The sequence below is a fragment of the Bos indicus genome, chromosome 16 (assembly GCF_029378745.1).
Source record: "Bos indicus isolate NIAB-ARS_2022 breed Sahiwal x Tharparkar chromosome 16, NIAB-ARS_B.indTharparkar_mat_pri_1.0, whole genome shotgun sequence".
Taxonomy (NCBI): Eukaryota; Metazoa; Chordata; class Mammalia; order Artiodactyla; family Bovidae; genus Bos; species Bos indicus.
In genome coordinates, this window is record NC_091775.1 from 27,979,502 (window position 1) to 28,002,005 (window position 22,504).

Sequence of the window (22,504 nt, forward strand, 5' to 3'; positions counted from 1 at the left end):
CCCTTGAACACAACCAGTGGTGCTGGACTCCCAGCATCACAAGGTGGCCCATTGCACATGGCACAGCTCCAGCCACTATTTAATTAGTTTTCATGGTGAATTAAAATCCGTGCCCCTTTAAATCTGCCACTAGTTCCTTTTCTCCCTCTGAAGCAACACAGAATGAATACGCTGCCTCTTCTCCAGGACAATCCTGCAAACACTTGAAGTTAGTGTTACCTGCCCAATATCCTTCTCTTGCTTCCCCAGTGGCTCAGCTGGTAAAGAACCCACGTGCCAGTGCAGCTCAACAGACACGGGTTGAAACCCTGGGTTGGGAAGATTCTCTGGAGAAGGAAATGGCAACCCACTCCAGTATTCCTGCCTGGGAAAGCCCAAGAAGAGAGGAACCTGGCTGGCTACAGTCCATGCAGTCGCAAAGAGTCAGACAGGACGGCGCATGCGCACATGCCCATCCAAGGAAAAATGCCTCTGTTTTCTTTGACTATTTCTTACCCATTTTATTTATTTAGTTTTGATTTAACTCATGAACAAATGAGGGAACCAGTATATGTTCTTGAAAAATTAGTTCAAAGGAGAATCTGAAAGAACAATTAGGAATACTAAATGGAATTTGTTAATATACGCAAAACTGAGGGAGGAAAGATGGTTGATTGCACTTCTATCCCAAGAAATTCATTTGCATATACACAGACAAGAATTATTTGCATTACTATCAACGTCTACACTGCACAGAGCAGTAAAATATACTGAAGACTATGAAAGGATGCTTAGGCACAGACCCTGGCAAAGTGATTAGGCTTCATCTAACTCTGATAGGGACAGAGTAGGATAATCAAATAGCTCTGAAATCCCATTATGAGATTATATCACTAGATAGAGAAGCAACTTTAGGAGGCTTTGGGAGACCACAGTAAGTTTATGATCACTCAAGAAAGCCAGGTTTGCTTAACCACAAAATCAAGCAGGCTTGCTTAGTAACAAAACCATGCAACAGAAGCATCAGACATACCCCCAAAACAATAAAACAGCGGTGGCAGGAGACCCACACATGACCAGTGAGCTCAATAAGTTAATGACCCCTAGGACACGCTCTCTGCACACATAAAAAATATAATAATAACTTACAGAAAGGCGACTCTTCAAAGTGAAAGGCCTGAGTGTACTGAGACCTGAAATAATCTTTTCATAGTGCCATGACAGTCTTGGTTTGGCCACATAGGGGCAAGAAAACTCCCCTGCCCAACCTGGAGGAGGAACTGATGGTGGAAACATGACATCTACTCAAAAATTAGGAAGAAGGTGGTTTTTCCCTCCTCCCTGCTTTTCCTTTGATTATAAAACTGTAGCCCACTAAGTGCTCAATGCACAGCACCCTCTTGTCCTCCTCCCCCGCTTGTAAGCCTCACAAGGTTCCTATTCTAATAAATCACTTCTTATCTATCACTTTACCTCTTGCTGAATTCTTTCTGCACTGAGACTTAAAGGATCAGAGCTTCTTGAAGCCCCCGAAACCAGTTTCAATTCCACAGGGCACCAGGAACATTTTTTTAATTCCAAAGACTTTTAAGTCTATCCCTAAAGATCATTGCTTCACTAAAAAATTCTGAATGTTTAAATCTCAAACTATCCTTCAAGATTGACTAAAATGCCACTTTATCTGGTCTCCTTTCCTTGAACTAAAAGATAATTTTTTTAAATGGCAAAATCATAACTCATAGATGTACCCATTTTAATGGACACATTTTAAATTTTTTATTTAACTTAATTAAATGAAGCAACTAGTGGCAGTGTAGTATTAGTTGCTCAGTTGTATCCAGCTTTTTGTAACCCCTTGGACTGTAACCCACCAGGCTCCTCTGTCCATGGGATTCTCCAGGCAAGAATACTGGAGTGGGTTGTCTTTCCCTTCTTCAGGGGATCTACTGGACCCGGGACTCCAACCTGGGTCTTCTGCATTGCAGGCAGATGATTCTTTACCATCTGAGCTACAGGGAAGACCTAAAATAAGAAGCGACTAAGTGATACAATAACTGATTCAAATAAAAAAGTCAAAGAACCACATGTTTATATGAAGTGAAGAATAAAGAATATTAAAAATGAATGTGCAAATGGACTCAACAGGCTTCTCTAAGATGGATAGAGAGATCCCCCCACTGGACAGAATTAATCTGCATGTAGAGAAAAATTATTTTGCACTGCTACAGCTGTCTACAATTTGAGGTTGTAAAATGACTTAAAAACAATGAAAAGCTGGAATCAGATAACCTGGGTAAAGGTGCTCAAAACCAGACTTTCTCAGCCTCAGGGATTACTGACATTTTGGATGCTGACTAAAAATTGTCACTTGCCATCTGGTTTCCACTAGCCACTGCAGTCGCTGACCTTCAACACACTCTGAAAGAAGTTCAGGGTAGGGATCAGAAATGAGGCACTCACTGCTCTGGGGAAAACTGGCAGAACAGGCCTTGAGATAGTTAGATATTTTCAGAAGGTTTTATGAGCCAAATTTCATGCATCTTCTCACATCTCAGTCAGTTCAGTCGCTCAGTCATGTCCGACTCTTTGCGACCCCATGAATTACAGCACGCCAGGCCTCCCTGTCCATCACCAACTCCTGGAGTTTACCCAAACTCATGTCCATCGAGTCGGAGATGCCATCCAGCCATCTCATCCTCTGTCGTCCCCTTCTCCTCCTGCCCTCAATCCCTCCCAGCATCAGGGGATTTTCCAATGAGTCAGTTCTTTGCATCAGGTGGCCAAAGTATTAGAGTTTCAGCTTTAGCATCAGTCCTTCCAATGAACACCCAGGACTGATCTCCTTTAGGATGGACTGGTTGGATCTCCTTGCAGTCCAAGGGACTCTCAAGAGTCTTCTCCAACACCACAGTTCAAAAGCATCAATTCTTCGGCGCTCAGCTTTCTTTATAGTCCAACTCTCACATCCATACATGACCACTGGAAAAACCATAGCCTTGACTAGACGGACCTTTGTTGGCAAAGTAATGTCTCTGCTTTTCAATATGCTGTCTAGGTTGGTCATAACTTTCTTTCCAAGGAGTAAGCATCTTTTAATTTCATGGCTGCAGTCACCATCTGCAGTGATTTTGGAGCCCAGAAAAATAAAGTCTGACACTGTTTCCACTGTTTCCCCAACTATTTCCCATGAAGTGATGGGACCAGATGCCATGATCTTAGTTTTCTGAATGTTGAGCTTTAAGTCAACTTTTTCACTCTCCACTTTCACTTTCGTCAAGAGGCGTTTTAGTTCCTCTTCACTTTCTGCCATAGGGTGGTATCATCTGCATATCTGAGGTTATTGATATTTCTCCCAGCAATCTTGATTCCAGCTTGTGCTTCTTCCAGCCCAGCGTTTCTCATGATGTACTCTGCATAGAAGTTAAATAAGCAGGGTGACAATATACAGCCTTGATGTACTCCTTTTCCTATTTGGAACCAGTCTGTTGTTCCATGTTCAGTTCTAACTGTTGCTTCCTGACTTGCATATAAGTTTCACAAGAGGCAGGTCAGGTGGTCTGGTATTCCCATCTCTTTCAGAATTTTCCACAGTTTATTGTGACCCACACAGTCAAAGGTTTTGGCATAGTCAATAAAGCAGAAACAGACCTTTTTCTGGGACTCTCTTGCTTTTTCGATGATCCAGCGGATGTTGGCCATTTGACCTTGTGCATATCTTCTGCTTCTGTTAGGTTCATACCATTTCTGTCCTTTATCGAGCCCATCTTTGCATGAAATGTTCCCTTGGTATCTCTAATTTTCTTGAAGAGATCTCTAGTCTTTCCCATTCTGTTGTTTTCCTCTATTTCTTTGCATTGATCGCTGAGGAAGGCTTTCTTATCTCTTCTTGCTATTCTTTGGAACTCTGCATTCAGATGCTTATATCTTTCCTTTTCTCCTTTGCTTTTCGCTTCTCTTCTTTTCACAGCTATTTGTAAGGTCTCCCCAGACAGCCATTTTGCTTTTTTGCATTTCTTTTCCACGGGGATGGTTTTGAACCCTGTCTCCTGTACAATGTGCACGAACCTGTACGATGTCCATAGTTCATCAGGCACTCTGTCTATCAGATCTAGTCCCTTAAATCTATTTCTCACTTCCACTGTATAATCCTAAGGGATTTGATTTAGGTCATACCTGAATGGTCTAGTAGTTTTCCCTACTTTCTTCAATTAAAGTCTGAATTTGGCAATAAGGAGTTCATGATCTGAGCCACAGTCAGCTCCAGGTCTTGTTTTTGCTGACTGTATAGAGTTTCTCCATCTTCGGCTGCAAAGAATATAATCAATCTGATTTTGGTGTTGACCATCTGATGTCCATGTGTAGAGTCTTCTCTTGTGTTGTTGGAAGAGGGTGTTTGCTGTGACCAGTGCGTTCTCTTGGCAAAACTCTATTAGTCTTTGCCCTGCTTCATTCTGTATTCCAAGGCCAAATTTGCCTGTTACTCCAGGTGTTTCTTGACTTCCTACTTCTGCATTCCAGTCCCCTATAATGAAAAGGACATCTTTTTTGGGTGTTAGTTCTAAAAGGTCTTGTAGGTCTTCATAGAACTGTTCAACTTCAGCTTCTTCAGCGTTACTGGTTGGGACATAGACTTGGATTACTGTGATATCGAATGGTTTGCCTTGGAAATGAACAGAGATCATTCTGTCATTATTGAGATTGCATCCAAGTACTGCATTTCGGACTCTTTTGTTGACCATGGTGGCTACTCCATTTCTCCTAAGGGATTCCTGCCCACAGTAGTAGATATAATGGTCATCTGAGTTAAATTCACCCATTCCAATCCATTTTAGTTTGCTGATCCTAGAATGTCGATGTTCACTCTTGCCATCTCCTGTTTGACCACTTCCAATTTGCCTTGATTCATGGACCTAACATTCCAGGTTCCTATGCAATATTGCTCTTTACAGCATCAGACCTTGCTTCTATCACCAGTCACATCCACAACTGGGTATTGTGTTTGCTTTGGCTCCATCCCTTCATTCCTTCTGGAGTTATTTCTCCACTGATCTCCAGTAGCATATTGGGTACTTACCGACCTGGGGAGTTCCTCTTTCAGTATCCTATCATTTTGCCTTTTCATATTGTTCACAGGGTTTTCAAGGCAAGAATACTGAAGTTGTTTGCCATTCCCTATATCTAGGAAAGCACAAAAGTCATTAACAGAGACACCTGCTCCTGGTGACTGACAGAAACCTTCTGCCAAAATGTGGGCTTGACTACACTCATCTCCTGTCACCAAAATCACATATATATACTAACTGGGCTGGATGAATCACAAGCTGGAATCAAGATTGCCGGGAGAAATATAAACAACCTCAGATATGCAGATGATACCATTCTAATGGCAGAAAGCTAAGAGGAACTAAAAGGCCTCTTGATGAGGTTGGAAGATGAGAGTGAAAAAGCTGACTTAAAACTCAACATTCAGAAAAACAAGATCATGGCATCTGGTCCCATCACTTCACAGCAAATAGATGGGGAAACAATGGAAACAGTGAGATACTTATTTCCTTGGGCTCCAAAATCACTACAGATGGTGACTGCAGCCATGAAACTAAAAGATGCTTGTTCCTTGGAAGGAAAGCTATGACAAACCCAGACAGCATATTAAAAAGCAGGGCCATCATGTTGCCAACAAAGGTCTATATAGTCAAAGCTATGGTTTCTTCCAGTAATCATGCATGAATGTGAGAGTTGAACCATAACGAAGGCTGAGCACCAAAGAACTGAGGCTTTCAAACTGTGACGTTGGAGAAGACTCCTGAGAGTCCCTTGGACTACAAGGAGATTAAGCCAGTCAATCCTAAAAGAAATCAATTCTGAATATTCATTGGAAGGGCTGATGCTGAAGCTGAAGCTCCAATATTTTGGCCACAAAATATTGGATGCAAAGAGCTGACTCACTGGAAAAGACCCTGATGCTGGGAAAGATTAAGGGCAGGAGAAGAGGGTGACAGAGGATGAGATGGTTAGATAGCATCACCGACTTAATGGACATGAGTTTGAGCAAACTCTGGGAGATGGTGAAGCTTGGTGTGCTGCAGTCCATGGGGTCACAAAGAGTTGGACAGGACTTAGCGACTGAACAACACAGACAATGGGACACAGAGAGGTATCTGATCTCTAGGCCTCGAAGGTCCCCACCACACTGAGCCTATAATCTTTGCAGATATCTCTGTTGATTGCTCTGTTTTGGAAACAGGTCCTTTATCTAAATTCTTCAGGCCATTATCGGGAAGGTCAGTTTCTTCCTGAGTCTTCTGAGCCTCCATTGTTTTCAGTTCAAAATAATCCGCATGCCAAATAAGACATTTTGAGGTGGCAAATTTTGGTCCCTTAAATAAGAAATAATTTTTTAGTGTAAGTATGCCACCATTCACTATTTGGAACATACGTATAGTGAAAAATCATTAGTGTTTACCTGAAATTCGAATTTAGCTGGGTGTTTTACTGAATGAAATTTCGTGTGCCTGACACCCAGTGAAGCCAAATAAATCAAAACAGTTTGGAGCAGAGGAAGGTTTATTGCAGGGTCATGCAAGGAGACCGGGGTGTCTCATTGTTAAAAAGCCCTTAACTCCCTGAAGGGATTGAGCAAAGCACCTTTAAAGGCAAGCTGAGGGAGGGACATGGTTAGCTGTTGCAAACTTCTTGGTGTTGGACTCCTTTCTTAGCTGTCCATGTAGGTCAGGTCAAGACATTCCCATAAATCTTCAATGAAACAAATGTTATTCTCTGTTCCCCAAATTTTTATCTCTATATGAATGGACTCTTTTAGGTGAGAGCCCTGAAACTAGGCTCCCCTATATATTTCAGGCTATAGGCAACATTTTTTTTTTTTTTTAACAAAAGATGCAGAACCAATATGAGTAAGCACAGGCAACACAACAGATCTAATATGGAATCATATTTGTTCTTCCCTATTGCAGCCATGAAATTAAAAGACGCTTACTCCTTGGAAGGAAAGTTACGACCAACCTAGACAGCATATTCAAAAGCAGAGACATTACTTTGCCAACAAAGGTCCGTCTAGTCAAGGCTATGGTTTTTCCTGTGGTCATGTATGGATGTGAGAGTTGGACTGTGAAGAAGGCTGAGCACCGAAGAACTGATGCTTTTGAACTGTGGTGTTGGAGAAGACTCTTGAGAGTCCCTTGGACTGCAAGGAGATCCAACCAGTCCATTCTGAAGGAGATCAGCCCTGGGATTTCTTTGGAAGGAATGATGCTAAAGCTGAAACTCCAGTACTTTGGCCACCTCATGCGAAGAGTTGTCTCATTGGAAAAGACTCTGATGCTGGGAGGGATTGGGGGCAGGAGGAGAAGGGGACGACAGAGGATGAGATGGCTGGATGGCATCACTGACTTGATGGACGTTAGTCTGAGTGAACTCCAGGAGTTAGTGATGGACAGGGAGGCCTGGCGTGCTGCGATTCATGGGCGCAAAGAGTCGGACACGACTGAGCGACTGAGCGACTGATCTGATCTGATCTGATCTGATTACAAGTGGATATATTTTTATTTGCCAAATCTGGCCCCGCTATCTGTGATCATACAGCTAACCAGTAGCAGTGTGTAGCCTTCTGATTGTAACATGCCTCTGGTAACTTGGAGTCCTTGTTCCACCCCAAACTAGTTGAGCAACACCGGGTGATGTCGTCTAACCTCACTGTTGCTCAGTTTTCCCATCTGTCAAATGGGGTCTATAGCAGAGAAACCACCTTCTTACAGAGCTGATTTCGTCTCCTCCAGCTCTCTCCCCTTCTGACTCACAGGGTGTTTCCTGGAGAGTCAGGATAGCCCCAGCCTTGGGTTTTCGCCAGCCTTCTCCAGCAAGTGGGAAACCGGCTAAAGTGAGGCTGGATTTGAGTCCCCGCTTTTCCACCGGGATGCCCGGGATGCTCGCAGCCGGCCGGCTCGGCCATCCCGGGAGCCGTCCGCAGGTGGCAGCACCGGCCCCGCGGGCCACCGCCGTCCGGCTGGCGCTGTGCAGGCCGCTAGGGTCCCGGGAGGGGCGCCGAGCAGGCCGGGAGCGGCCAGGCCACGCCCGCCGGGCGGAGGGCGCTGCCGGACCCGGTGAATCATCGCCGGCGGCGGCAGCTCACAGTCCCGCTGCCGCGCGCCGGAACCTGGCCGCGCCCCTGCCGAGCGCTGCTCATAGCCGCAGCCGAGACCCTCGCTCGCTCGTCCGGCGGCACCGGGCCAACCATGGCGGGCATCGCGGCCAAGCTGGCGAAGGACCGGGAGGCGGCCGAGGGGCTGGGCTCGCACGAGAGGGCGGTCAAGTACCTCAACCAGGACTACGCGGCGCTGCGGGACGAGTGCCTGGAGGCCGGGGCGCTGTTCCAGGACCCCTCCTTCCCGGCCCTGCCGTCCTCCCTGGGCTTCAAGGAGTTGGGACCTTACTCCAGCAAGACCCGGGGCATCGAGTGGAAGCGGCCCACGGTAGGGAGAGCGCCCGGGGCGGGATGCGGGGCCCGGAGGTGCGGCGGACGGGCCTGCGAGTGGGCGAGAACCCGGCCCCGCGCGCGGGGAGCCGCGGAAGCGCGGGGAGCGAGCCCCGCGGCCTGGATCCGGGGCTCCGCTGGCGCGGGGTCGCCCGCGTCCCATTTGCCACCCACGGGGCCCTTAGGACGCGCCGAGGTGCACACTGCCCACAGATCCCACTAGCAGGCCCACCGGCAAAAACTCACAAAAACGCGGGTGACATAAGGGGACCTGGAGGAAACTTCTTGGATTCCGGATGGCGGAGAAGGGAGGCCGGGGGTTAGGGGGGGGGGGGGGGGAGACCGGGGCGTGGGTGTTACGGTATTTCACGGGGAAAGTCGGTCTCTAACTCGGTTATCTCTGCTTCAGGGAGAAAGTCCACGCATGGCCTGGACGTTGTGACTAGGGATTGTCTCTTGAAGTGATGGTTAGATTTATCCACTCAGTTTCCTGTTTATTTTTCCAGATGGGAACTGGCAAGACAGCTCCCTGTAATATTTACCCTGGTGATTATCAAAAGGATAGGGGAGATGCAGCCAGGAGCCGGTTCCTGCTCCTCATCCGGGAATCTCCCGGCCTCCTCTGAGCTCCCTTTTCCCACCGGCCCTGGATCTCTGTCCTCCGTGCCCTGGCAGGCCTTGGGTGCAGTTTGCTTCCCTGATCAGTTTGTACATCCTGTGTCCCTGGGAACCCTCCTGGCCCCACCTCCTATGGGACAGACACCTCGCTGACCTTCTCCCACCACACCTCAAGGAGGCCTCCTGGGAAATCCAGCCTCTAGATTCCTGTTAGGAAAATAAGCCTTCCTGTCCTGCTTCCCCTCCCCTGAACCCCTACCCCGACCCCCATCGGCTAGTCACCTTCTGTTACCCCAAACCCAGCCCGCAGGCAGCAAGTGCAATAGGAGGTACCCTTGGCCCAGAGCACTTGAGTTCAATTCTTGCTAACTTGAGTGAGCTGTTTAACCTCTGTGCCTCCATTTCTTTATCTAAAAGAGAGAGTTTCCTCTCTCCACTGACTCACCAAGCCCAGCACTTTTTAGTTTCTCAAGGGCACCTTGCTCTTTCCTGCCTCACTGGCCAGAGATGCTCTTTCTCAGTTTTCTGGAATCTGGCTCACTCATTCTTTGGGACTTAGGTGTTCCCTCCCCAAAGAGATTTTGTCCTGACCATTCTTTGCAGCCCCGCTTCTCATCTTGTCATTCTTTATCATGAACTCTGCTGATTTCCTTTACAGCATTTCACAGTTTGTTCACATAATTACATACATTTGCTTGTCCTTCCTATTGAACTGCAGGGACCGTGTGTGTATTGTTCACCAGTCAATCCCTGGTGCATTCAGAGTAAGCATTCATTTGTTCATTCATTCATTTAACAGTATTTGTTGAGTGCCTGTTAAATGTCAGGCACTGTCTTAAATGCTTGGGATACATTTGTGAACAAAAAGACTCTTTGTGGAATGAATGAATGAATGCAAGATTGTAACAAGCCTCAAAAAAATTACGACCGTGAAAGTGATAAACGAGAATGTAATTGCCTTACGTTTGTATAGTACATGACAGTCTGTGGAGTGAATTTATATACTTCTTTGCTTATTCTTTCATTCATTCTGTAAGCTTATATTGAACACCTACTGTATGCTAGGCATAGTGCATATTGGTTTTTGCCTCTGAAGGCATTAGGGGCTAGACAGACAGGTCACCCAACAGTTGGGAATACCTGTAGGATTTCCAGATGGGAAAATGGAAATCTAAGCCCATTTTAGAGCCCCAGGTTAGGGCATGAAAGGGGTATGAGCTGAACAACCAATGGGGAGGGCAACAGGTATAGACCCATTCAGCAGCTGAAGAAATTGAGGCTTGAGAAGGTTAAATATCTGCTTATTCAGGTGTCTTGGGCTGGAGCCAGGACTGTCCGCCTGGGGGTGTTTAGAGTCCACAGCTCATAGCCACCTTCTCTGCCTTCTCAAACACGGCTGTAGTTCAGGTCAAGTGAGACAATCAAAAATGTATCCACTGGATCTAGACAAAAGCAAGTCACTGGTGACTTTAACAGAGCAATTGCCATGGGGTAGAATGAGATGGTTAGGTAGCCTCACCAACTCAATGGACATGAATTTGAGTAAACTCTGGGAGATAATGGGGGACAGAGGAGCCTGGTATGCTGCAGTCCATGGGGTCAAAAAGAGTTGGACACAACTTAGTGACTGAACAACAACAACCGAATTGCAGTGGGTAGGAGCCAGATAGCTGTAGACCCCAAAGTAAGGAACCAGAAATGAGGAGCGTGCTCATGTAGTTCCAGAAGCGTTCTTGCGAAAGGAAAGGAGGAAAGGTGGCAGGGAGAGTGGGACCTGGGACTTGAGAGGTTGTGTTTTCAGACGAGAGCAATTGGAATGTTTTATATGCCAAGTCCCAGGCTTCCCTGGTGCTCAGTGGTAAAGAATCCACCCGCAATGCAGGATCCACTGGAGATGCAGGTTCGATCCCTGGATGGGGAAGATCCCCTGGTGCGGGGCATGGCAACCTCCTCCAGTATTCTTGCCTGGAGAATCCCATGGACAGAGAAGCCTGGTGCGCTACAGTCCAAAGGGTCACAAAGAGTCAGACATGACTGAGCAACTGAGCATGCACACAAGCTTATGTCAAGCCCCAGAGAGAAAGGAACTAAAGAGAAAAGGAGGCCCCGAGGAAGTGAGAGGAGGGAGTAAGAGGAGGGAGGGGAGCGGGCCAGCCCTGGAGCCAAAGGGCTGCCCTTCCTCAGAGGGGGTTTCTCAACACTAGCCACAGAGGGCTCCGCAGACGGGAAGAGGACACGGCTAAAGTCACTGTGGGCTGGTCACCATCAGGGATGGCACCAGTCAGGTTGGAGCGAGGGCAGACATGCCAGTCCCCACCTTGCCCTGACCGGTGCCTATGGCCTGTTAGGAACCAGGCCATGCAGCAGAAGGAGAGCAGCTGGTGAGCAAGCAAAGCTTATCAGTGTTTACAGCTGCTCCCCATTGTTCACATTACCACCTGAGCTCAGTCTCCTGGTGTATCAGCGGCAGCATAATAAATGTAACATGCTCGAATCATCCCCAAACCATCTCCCCACCCCATGGGAAAATTTGTCTTCCACAAAACCAGTCCCTAGTGCCAAAAAGGTTGGGGACCTCTGATCTAAGGCCTCTGAGACCTTAATGACTTGTTTACACTCAGCTAGCTGAATTCAGCCTCAAGCCTGCATCTCCTGCCTCCAAGTTCAGTGATTATGATACTCCTTCAATAGCTATAATAGTCGGTAACTGATATAGTGCTTACCGAGACACACATCCATAGTCATCTCATTTAACCTTCAGATGTCGTAGGTACACTTGTCATCACTATCCCCATTATACAGATGAGGAAACTGAGTCTTTTTTTTTTTTTTGAAACTGAGTCTAAAAGAGGTGAAGTAACTTGCCAGGGTCATTGAACCCACTATATAAGAAGTGGCAGAGCCAGGAGTCACACTCCAGCTAACTCCAAAGCCCAGGCTCTCAACCCCTTTCCTGAGACTGTGATGTTCCGTATTTAATTCGTGCCCTTCATGCTGTGTACAAATTTCCTGAAGCATCTCTAAGAGCCACTCTAAACTTTGCCTTCTTTGGAGAGGCTGCCAAAGGCGTGAAAAATTTCTCAAAAATAATGGAAAAACCCTTCTGGGATAAGTGCCTGGCGCACCGAGGATTATCAATATGATTTCTAGGCTCCCAGCACCAAGTTCCGTGTATTCCATCAGCAGGATAAGTGCTTGGCTGGCAGGCCTCGGGCAAAGCTGGCTTCCTTTGCCTCAGCAAAAAAACATTCTCACTGTGCCTGTCTTCCCCCAGACAGACCCACCCGAACAGGGAAGGGACAATTCAGGCATGAGAGGAGTGTGCTCTGCTGTGGATTCCAGAAGGGTCTACAGTCTAAGCCACGATGGACAGGGGCTAGATCCTGGCCTCACCCAGGAAACGTTTCTGCTTGACAGAGAGGGGGCCCTCCGGGCACTTTGGGGTGGAGCTCCTCCAAATCAAAGGGTCCCGGCCAAGGGAAGCCCAGATTTATGCTCTGTGCTTCCTCTGTGGTTTTGGGTGCGGCTCTTCAGAATCAGGAAGCGTGCTCAGAGAGGGCAGCAGAGGGGCCAGCCCTGCTCAAAGTTGGCTTCCAGTAGGCGACCTGTGGGACAGCCCTTTTTGGCTTGTTAGTAATCATTTAGAGGCAGTTCAGGAGGGGAAGGAGTATATGGTTTACAGCAGTCAAATCCCATTGCTGTCTACAGTCATGAGCGATGCATCTTGGGACACGTGGCTCATCTCTTAGCCTGTTTCCTCACCTATAAAACGGGGTTGTTGCCCATCCATGTTCCTGAGATAAAGCACCACACACAGTACTGACATACAGCAGGCTCATAGTATGCGAACCCTCCGCCCCGAGTATCATGGCCTGTGGGCAAATCCAGAAAGCTAGATACCTCCCCCTGCCCTCAAGAAGCATAAGTGTTAGGAAGACATAGTGGTATCCAGCACCATGCACAGCACACATCTAGCTGCTGAATTGCAGAGTACAGATACTCTGGGATTCAGGATGGAAAGGATGAGTGAGGGCCAGACTGTGAAGGAGGGCTTCATGGAATTGGTGGCAGTGAGTCTTGAGATATGTTAAGATGTGGAGAAGGAGGGAACTGGGTAGGAGAGGAGAAATCCCATGCAGGAAAAGAGGAGAGGGGCGGGCGTGGTGGGCAGGGCAACTTTAGAGTGTGGAGCATCTCCAGGCCCCCAGAGGAGGCTGGACTTGCCACCGCCCTGGCCCTAGGAAGTGGCATGATGAAGTAGGCTCCAAGCAGTATGGGGCGTTGGGATCTGGTGGAGCAGTAGGATCCCCTACCACCTATCAGGACCCACAGAGCAGGGGTCAGAGAAGGACCCCATGGCAGTCTAACGGCCAGGCGTTCCCTAGAGGAGAGGGGAGAGACAGAGGGGTTTGGTGCATCTGTTGGAAACTGAGGTGTCCTAACTACAAAAGCATATGGCATATATGTTGACAATACTTTGTGGGTCTCGTTTTCAGGAGATCTGCGATAATCCCCAATTTATTACTGGAGGAGCCACTCGCACAGACATCTGCCAAGGAGCCCTAGGTAAGTGATGGCATCTAAGCAGGCTACAGGGGCCTGTCGACACAGCTGTGGGTGGAAAGAGTGAGGGATAGTTATGATTCCGCTCTCTTGCTAAACCCTTTGGCAATTTCCATTTCCAGAAGCTTCCTGGAATGTCTTGTCTCCTTAGGATCCTGTGCTGTGGTAGACAAATAGACAGAGGTGCAGTGAGGCCCCCTGTGTCCCCTGCACCAGACTGGGCTGTTTGTTGCTGTTGTCATTTTAAAGAGTTGAGATTATTATTATTTTTACTATGTATTTATTTTTGTGCTGGGTCTCAGTTGCAGCATATGGACTTTTCAATCTTTGTTGCAGCATGCGGGATCTTTAGTTGTGGCACATGGGTTCTAGTTCCTTGACCAGGGATCAAACCCGGGCCCCTGCCCTGCAGTGCGAATGAGAAGTCTTAGCCTCTGGAATACCAGGGAAGTGCTGGGCTAGTTGCTGAAGTTACAAAGATGCTCCCACTGGGAGACAGAGGAGCTCCTGGATCTCAGCCACCCGGAGCGTCTGCATCTCCCGGAGCCAGTGTTACTAGTGGCCCACGGAGCAGTCAGGCTCCAGGCTGAGGACCAGTTAGGAGGACTCCCCCGGGTCAGCTGCAGCACTGAGACATCAGTTCTCTGTGGTTCAGGGATGGGATGGTGACTCATTGTAAAGGAAGAGGAAACCCTAGTAGTCACTGGGGGGAGGAAGTTAACGTACCAGGGTGTCCTCAGTGTTTGCAGGACGAGCTCACCATGGTATCACAACAGTGGGCATGGTGCTCTTGTCACAGAGGCAATTGTAATGTTCACTTAAGTAATTTTAACTGGAGTAGCTGAGTTGTGAGGCTCTCTGAAGCCGGGCTCTGATTTCTGAATACAGTGCCTGCTGAGACTGGAACCTACAGGCTGCTTTGACATGAAAGCACCTGCGTTTTATTTTTGTTTTTTTAATTGATTTTATTGAAGGATAGTTGATTCACAATGTTGTGCTAATTTCTGCTGTAAGAGTGACTCAGTTACACATATACATGTTCTTTTTCACACTCCTTACCATTATGGTTTATCACAGGACCTTGAGTACAGTTACCTGTGCTCTAAGTAGGACCTCGTGGCTTATTGCCCCCAGGGTTTCTTTGAAGAAGTCTTAACAAAGGGGCCTGCGACCACTGTTTAAGATTCTCATAGAATCCACGCTTATTATGTTTTACTCCTAGTAGATATGAGCCTACGATCGCTGGAGCAGCTTATTTGCTGCGATAAACCAAAACCTAATTTTGAGCCATCAGCTTCAACTTGTTTTCAGTAACAGAGTTAAGCATCTTTGAATTGTGCCTTCTTTCCTGGCCCACCCAGCAGAGAGGTTCTGTCCTGGGAGTGACTTGCTTAAGGTCATCCCACAGCTGAAGCGAGGGCCTGGAATGCAAATGCAGACGGTCTGTGTTTAATCCCTGAGCTAGACTCCCTAGAAGGGGCATGGAAAGTTTTCAACCTCTGAGGGATGTCGGGGCCGCTCTGTGAATCATTAAGATGTTAAGACAGGGTATGCTGGGGGCCCCTTGGGAAATGGAGAGCATGACTCAGAGCTAGGCGTGCAAACCCCACTATCTGAGCTCAGCATCCGTGTGCAAATTCCTGAGATGCCAGAGCATACTTTTACCTAAAGAATACCTACCTCCCATTTCCTGCCTTCTCTCCCTCACAAAAGATAGACCCAGGGGCCCTTAGGCACCTAAGGTGGGTACTCCAGAAAAGTCCATTGGTTAGAGAAAATGAAAGTTAATTGAGCTAGAAGTTGATGGAGATTACAGCTAACCACGGGGGTTTTAGAAAAATCTGGAAACAGAAATGGCAACGGTCATATCTGGGCTAAATTCCACACCTGGGCTAAACATCCACTTCAGAGCTTAATGATCTCTTAAGGACCGAATTGTAAGATGTAAGTCCTGTTGGAATACTGTCAGGCCATTTGGAGAGGAGACACAAAAAGTTTACATTCCTGGGGTAAAAATCCACATGATATGCACCGAATTAAATAAAAACAAGTTTAAGCTAAAGTCCTTTAAAAACTTCTCAGTAATTAGGTTTGCCATTTCTAAGTTTTGTTTGTTTGTTGTTGTTTTTATACCACATTGGCCATTTTGTTCTCTTGGCCTTTTGTACTGGAGGATCCTGATTTGACTATGAACTGTGAAATGTGGTGAACTGAACTCTCACCCTGACTCTGGCATCTGGGCAGAGGGTGGGTGTGGGGTGGTGGCTGTCACCCGGTCCCCGAAGGTTCAGAAGCATCAGGAACAAATGGCAGCAATGCCTGCCACGCAACTAGAGATAGGAGTCGAGGCTCACCTCACAGTTGAGGACCGTGGGCAAGTCATCACTAGGAACCTCAGCCTCTTCTAAAAAGGGAAGGTGGGGAGGGTCAGCAGGGTGATCTCAAAGATTCCCTACTAAGGGGCATTCAACTGTTCTAGAATCACTCCTCATGCCGGACACTGAGTGGAGATCTTGGGCTAGGCACCAGAGTGATATCTTAGCCGAGGAGTGATAACAGCCCCTGTGACCCTGTGTATTCATGCTAAATTGCTTCTGTCATGTCCAGTTCTTTTCAATCCTATGGACTGTAGCCCTCCCGATTCCTCTGTCCTTGGGATTTCATAGGCAAGAATACTGGACTGGGTTGTCATGCCCTCCTCCAGAGGGTCTTCCTGACCCAGGGATCGAACCCGTGTCTCTTACGTCTCCGGCATTGGCAGGCACGTTCTTTACCACTAGCACCACCTGGGAAGCCCCTGTGACTAAGAAACAGTGTGCAACTCGTGGAGCATTTTCATCTCATTATCTCATGTCATAAATATTATTACATGTAGTGATATTATTATTATCTCATCCAAATAAATATTTTCACCCCACTATGCAGATAAGAAAGCTGCGGCAGCAGGTGGGGACTCCATGCAAGGCCACAAAGCTAAAAATGGCCCAAGGAAAGAACTCGAATATGATTTTAAATCTTTCTACACTCTTCTCACTCCCATCACAAGTTGCCATGAGGCTTTGTTGAGGAAATATGGAGGTAACATTCTCAAAGCAAACTGTATTTCCTTACCTGTACTTTTTACCCGGAGACTCACTCAGTTTGCCAGGGAACCTGGGCCGGGGCTGTCCTTGGACTTGTACATCTCCCAACAGGGCTTCCTTCACAGGGCTGCCTGGCAGTAGTTAATCCACAGATTTCTACCACCTTCCCAGAGGGTCAGCTCAAAGCCGCACCAGAGTAACCCTAACTGTTGTAGGCGGCTCTGATGTGAGCCACTTGTACTGCAGACCTTGGCTGTGCTGAGCACTGAGTCAGGGAAGAAAAGTCTGCCTCTCTGGAGGAAGGGCTGGAGATCCAAGCTGACCTTCAGCCAGGCTGCCCTGCAGCTAAATACAGCCTGGAGTTGCTGCTGATAGCCTCTTGTGACAGGTGATGGCCATGGTGGCCCCCAGGGCTGGGAGACCCGAGAGCCGAGCTCCTTCTGCCTCTGATTTTCACTGGGCCACTGCTGAGCTTTCACACTGCCCCTTTTACATAGCTCCCCACGGTCCCCACTGCCCTCACGGCTCTCAGGGGAAGGTGGCTGCCCTGGCCAGGTGCCCCCAAAGGCCCTCAGCTTCTTGAGGGAGGGCTCCAGGCTGCCAGTGCTGAAACCGCACAGCCCCGTGTCTTTGTAACCTGGCCCCTAAAGGTGGATCACCCAGCCTCTACCCTCACCCTACCGCTGAGGGTCACACAAGCCCCACAGCACCTGCTGAGAGGTGTCACAGGGTGTCTCCCCTCACAGCCGAGCTCAGCAGAGAGTGGGGAGCCCAGAGCCAGTGGGAAAAGCACCAGGAAGGAGGTCTCCAGTTTCGGCTTCCTCTCCTGTTTCCTAGCCCGCGTGACAATGAGCAGGTTATCCAGGCACTCTGAGCCTCAGTTTCCTCTTCTAGAAAATGGGAATCATGATAATACTTCCTTCCTGGGGCCATGGTGAAAAATGCAATTAATATAGGCAAACGCACTTGGCAAATTGTAGAATCCTGAGCAAATTCAGCCTCTCCCTATTTTCCCATTTTTAAAGGTTATATAATAATAATCATTTAAAAGTGATTCTTATAATTTTTAAAAGCCACTTTAATAAGCACCTTAAAAAAATTTAATAGCCTTTATTTGTTGGAACAGTTGTAGATTTATAGAAAAGTTGAGATGAAAAGTACAGAGAATTCCATACACACCACCCCCAGTTTCCCTGATTGTTAACTTCTTACATTATTAGTGTGGGACATCTGCTACGATTAATGAACCAATACTGATACATTATCATTAACCAAAGTCCATCCTTTACCTTCCTGAGTTTCTCCCCAGTCGTTTTTCTGTCCCGGGATCCCATCCAGGATACCACGTTGCATTTAGTTGTCACGGCTCCTAAGGCTCCTCTTGGCTGTGACAGTTTCTCAGACAGCTTTGATGAGCTTGCCACTTTTCAGGAGTCCTGGGCCAGGATTTTGTAGGATACGTTTTTTAAAGATAGTGCTTATAGTTTTTTTTTTTAAAATTTAAAAATGAGTGTTGGCTGGTTTCTCCTCTTTCTTAAAACAATGGCTTCACCACCAGCCCAGCACTGCCCGCACTGCCCCACCCCCCTCCCCAGCCTCCTGGGGCAGATGTGTGCAGTCCATGAGTCATCGTTTCCTCTCCCAGCTCTTCTGGTTATAAATGCTCTTTCACAGCGTCTCCCTTGTGGCAGCAGCCTGTGCTCCCAGCTCCCTTTCCGGCTGCACCTGAGACAGGTCTGTAAACAGGGCAGGGATGGATCGCCCAGAGGCCCCGTCCTGCCCTGGCCGTCACACAGCGGGGTTCCTGCCCATCAGATGCCCAAGGTTGAGCACATCTCTCCTTGCTGCCCCTGACCTCATCTCTCCAGAGGCAGTAGGAATTCTCCCCAAAGAATTCTCCCCCACCCCACTGTCGCGTACAGGGTCCTCTGCAATCTCAGGAAACGCCCGAGGAGTTGACAGGGTTCTTCTGCTCCCCGTGGGCCTGTGGGTCAGAGTGTGACTTTTCGCTTATTCCACTGCTCCCTGAGCCAGGAGCCAGGCCACATCCCTGTGTGGTCTCTGGCCTTTTCCTGAGATGAGGGGATTGGATCTGAGTTCCCTGAGGTCTCACTACTTCCTACATTCTGTGGCTCCCCCTGGCAGCCGCACATCGCCCCCGCACCGGGCTTCAGTTCATGTATGTTGAGCAATAACATCTCCATTCCAAGGTCTGAGACCCCTGCTCAGATCATCCCCCCACACGGCATCAGGCCCAGCGAGGCCCTCATCCAGGGGATTTCAAAAATGAAGGGCCACATGTTCTGTGAGGTCTAGTGGGACCCTCGGCAGCTACAGTACAGGCACAGGAGCCCCAGGAGGAGGGTGGTCTGCTGGCTGGCCCAACATTGCATGGCCGGTGTGCAGTGGGGCAGACTCCAAGCCAGCACTGTCCACCAGAACTTTCAGAAGTGATGGGAATGTTCTGCACTGTCCGTATGGTAGCCACAAGCTACATGGGGAACACTGGAAGTGTGACTAATCCAACCACGGAGCTGAATTTTTTATCTTATTCGGTTTGAGTGGAAAAAGCCATGTGTGCACTATAGCTACCATAGCATTATGGCTACTGCTCTTGGGATCCAGCCCCCCATCCTCGACTTTTCAGGGTGGGATGATCCTCACAGGCCTGTATGTCTCCACACAGAGCCAAGCAAGGCACACGTATCAGTGAAGAAGTGAAAGTGTTAGTTGCTCAGTCACATCTGACTCTTTGCATCCCCATGGACTGTACCCTGCAGGCTACTCTGTCCGTGAGATTCTCCAGGCAAGAATACTGGAGTGGGTAGCCATTCCTTTCTCCCCAACCCAGGGATCGAATCTGGGTCTTCTGCATTTCAGGCAGATCCTTTACCGCCTGAGCCTCCAGGGAAGCCCCAGACATCAGCAAATATCTGTAAATAGCAGGGTCCAGAGTGAGGACTTGAGTGTCCATCAGTTAGAAGTTGGCTTCTTGGTTCCACCACTTCTTGGCTGTGTCACATGAGGCAAATCACCATCCTCATCAAGCCTCAGTTTTCTCATCCATAAAATGGGATGATAATAGTATCTACATCATAGGGCTATGAAGATGGAATTAAATAATGCGTGGAAAGCTCTACTTGCCAGAGGCTGACACTTAGTAAGGGTTTAATAGCTGCAAATTGCACATTACCTTTGGGGAGAGCAAGGCTTGAGGGGAGGAGGTACATGCGGCTGGTTTTGAATACCCCACGGGGTCGGCTCTAGCACTTGGCTTTGACAGACACTGAAGCTGTGGAGAGGAGGTGACAGAGGAGCTAGTGTTTGGAGGAAAGTTCAGGAAACTCAGTGAAGTCTCCTGCCCCAGCTTTCAGGGCTCATGCAACGGCCATTTCTCCCTGATGTTTCCAGGGGAAGCTGGGAGGCTCTTCACTCCCCCTTGCCTGGACCTTTTCCTCTCCCAGCACCCACTTTGTCTGCAGTGCCTCTGCTGTTTTCAGCCTCAAAAACTTACCCACCTGGGAAATGGGAACAAGGTGGCATTTGCATCTCTCCTTTTCCCATGTGGTGCAGAACCTTACGGGTGTGTCACTGGTGGTCTCTTCTCTCCCTGGGGATCAGACTGAGGAAACCTCTCACATTCATTCTTTTGAATAATTTTTAGTTACTTGTGGCTGTGCTGGGTCTCATTGCTGCGCAGGCTTTTCTCTAGTTGTGGCGAGTTGGGGCTGCTCTCTAGTTGCAGTGCATGGACTTCTCATTGCAGTGGCCTCTCTTGTTGCAGAGCACAGGCTATCGGGTGCCAGGGCTTCTGTAGTTGCAGCCTCCGGGCTCTAGAGTGCAGGCTCAGTAATTGTGGCGCGTGGGCTCAGCTGCTCCGCGGCATGTGGGATCTTCCCAGACCAGGGATGGAACCTGTGCCTCCTGCATCGGCAGACAGACTCTTCACCCCTGAGCCACCAGGGAAGCCCCTCCTGTGCTCATTCTTACCACAGTCCCCTATGTGATCTCTCCCCTGCATTTGCTGCCCCAGCCACGGTGAGACTTTTCCTTTAGTTCGACACTGTGAAGGCCCCTAGGAAGTCAGGAAAGTAGACCCCTGCTGGCTGGATCCTCCTGGAGTGAGGAAGGAGCTCTGAGAAGTAGGAGTCTAGAAGGAGGGTTGGCTCCACCTCCTCTCCTGTGGGGGCCTGGGGCACAGAGGGGTTGAGGAGGACAGCGAGGATGTGGCTGTGGCTGGCAGGAAGGCAAGAGAGAGCTGGCAGGTAATGCTGCTATCAGGGGGTCCCCGTGGGGGCCACTCTCACAGGGAGCTAGGGAGCAGAGATGGATAACAGGCTGTGTCCTCCAGGCACATGGAGCCCAGCCTCCTTCTGGTCATACACGCAAGCTTGGTGTGCGACAGTGTGCCCCTGAGGCCTTGGCACCCCGTCCCCCTCCATCCTCCCTTCTCCTTCTCCCTCTCAGAGCTCTCCACAGGAGCATCAGGCGGAGGGAGGGAGGGAACACATCCGGCCTGGATCATCTGTTCTTGCTCCAGCTCTGTGTGCGGCTCACGGAAGGAGGCTGAAGCCCCGTGTTACAGCCAGGGTTGGGATGTGAGCAGAGTGGAGCACCCCCCTCCCCGCCCCACTCCCCCTCCTGCCCCTGACAGCGCTAATACAATGTGATGTGATTGTATGGAAGCATCATTCTGGTTGGGGGCACCCTTTTCTGGGCTGCTCCAGGCAAGGAAGCAGTCACGGAAGGGGCGGCCCCTTGGGACTCATCTCTCCGGCCGGGTCCTGGCAGAGTGTACGCTTCGTTTAGGAACCCCCCCACCACCACCAGCGCCCGGAGTGGGGGCACCATTGGCTTCCTTCCCCTCCATTCCAAAGCTGAGACTCACCAGGCTGCCTCGGCCAAAAGAGATTCGTCCCGTCAGCAGGGCATCAGGCCTGCTGGAGATTGTTAGATACCAGTGTCTCGTTTCTTCACTAAATTGTGTCTAATTCTTTTGTGACCCCATAGACTGTAGCCCACCAAGCTCCTCTGTCCTTGGGATTTCCCAGACAGGAATACTGGAGTGGGTTGCCATTTTCTTCTGCAGGTGATCTTCTGACCCAGGGATCAAACCTGCATTTCTTGCATTGGCAGGTGGATTCATTACCACCAAACCACCTGGGAAGCACATACCAGTATCTCAGTCTCAGGAAGGGTCATGTATCTAGCCGTCACCATGGAAAGCAAAGGAACAAAGTACTATAGGGATGAAATGCGAGGCAAGCAGGACTCGAGAGAGAGCAGGGTTTCCTGGCCCCAGCACAGCTGACAGTTGGGACTGGGTCATTCTCCGTCCCGGGGGCTGTCCTGAGTGCTGCAGGCTGCATGGCACGCTCCCAGCCTCTGCCTGCAAGATGAACTGGCACCCCAGTCCCCAAGCATGGCAACCAAAAATGTCCCCAGACAGTGCCAAACGTCCCTTGGGGGTAGAGGGAGCAAAAATGTTCCTGGGGGATACCGTGATAGACCCAGGAGGAGAAGGAGACTAGGGAGGCATTAAGTACCATGGGGCAGATGGAGGGTGGTCACTGGGCACCCAGGGTGCGATGCCTGTGCTGGGAACTGGTGAAGACTCCACACAGTGCCAGCCACAGTTAGGAGCAGGCGTCATCCTAGGGAAAGAGGAAACAATATGGAGCCGCAGTCAGGGCGGCATTGCTGGGATGTTTGACCCCGTGGGAGAAAAGCTCCAGCCCTCCTCTGGGGAGCTGCTGCAGCAAAGGAGATTAGC

General features: G+C 49.0%; 1 protein-coding gene across 1 annotated transcript in view; it reads left to right on the forward strand.

The window, feature by feature from the left end:
• Positions 1-8,203: 8,203 nt before the first annotated feature.
• The window catches only part of CAPN2 (calpain 2), a 58,218-nt gene continuing 43,917 nt past the window's right edge, over positions 8,204-22,504 (forward strand). The window contains exons 1-2 of the mRNA XM_019976266.2: positions 8,204-8,465; positions 13,582-13,651. Of these exons, the coding sequence (XP_019831825.1) occupies positions 8,229-8,465; positions 13,582-13,651 (307 nt within the window). The 5' untranslated portion in view covers positions 8,204-8,228. The remainder of the gene's footprint in view (positions 8,466-13,581; positions 13,652-22,504) is intronic.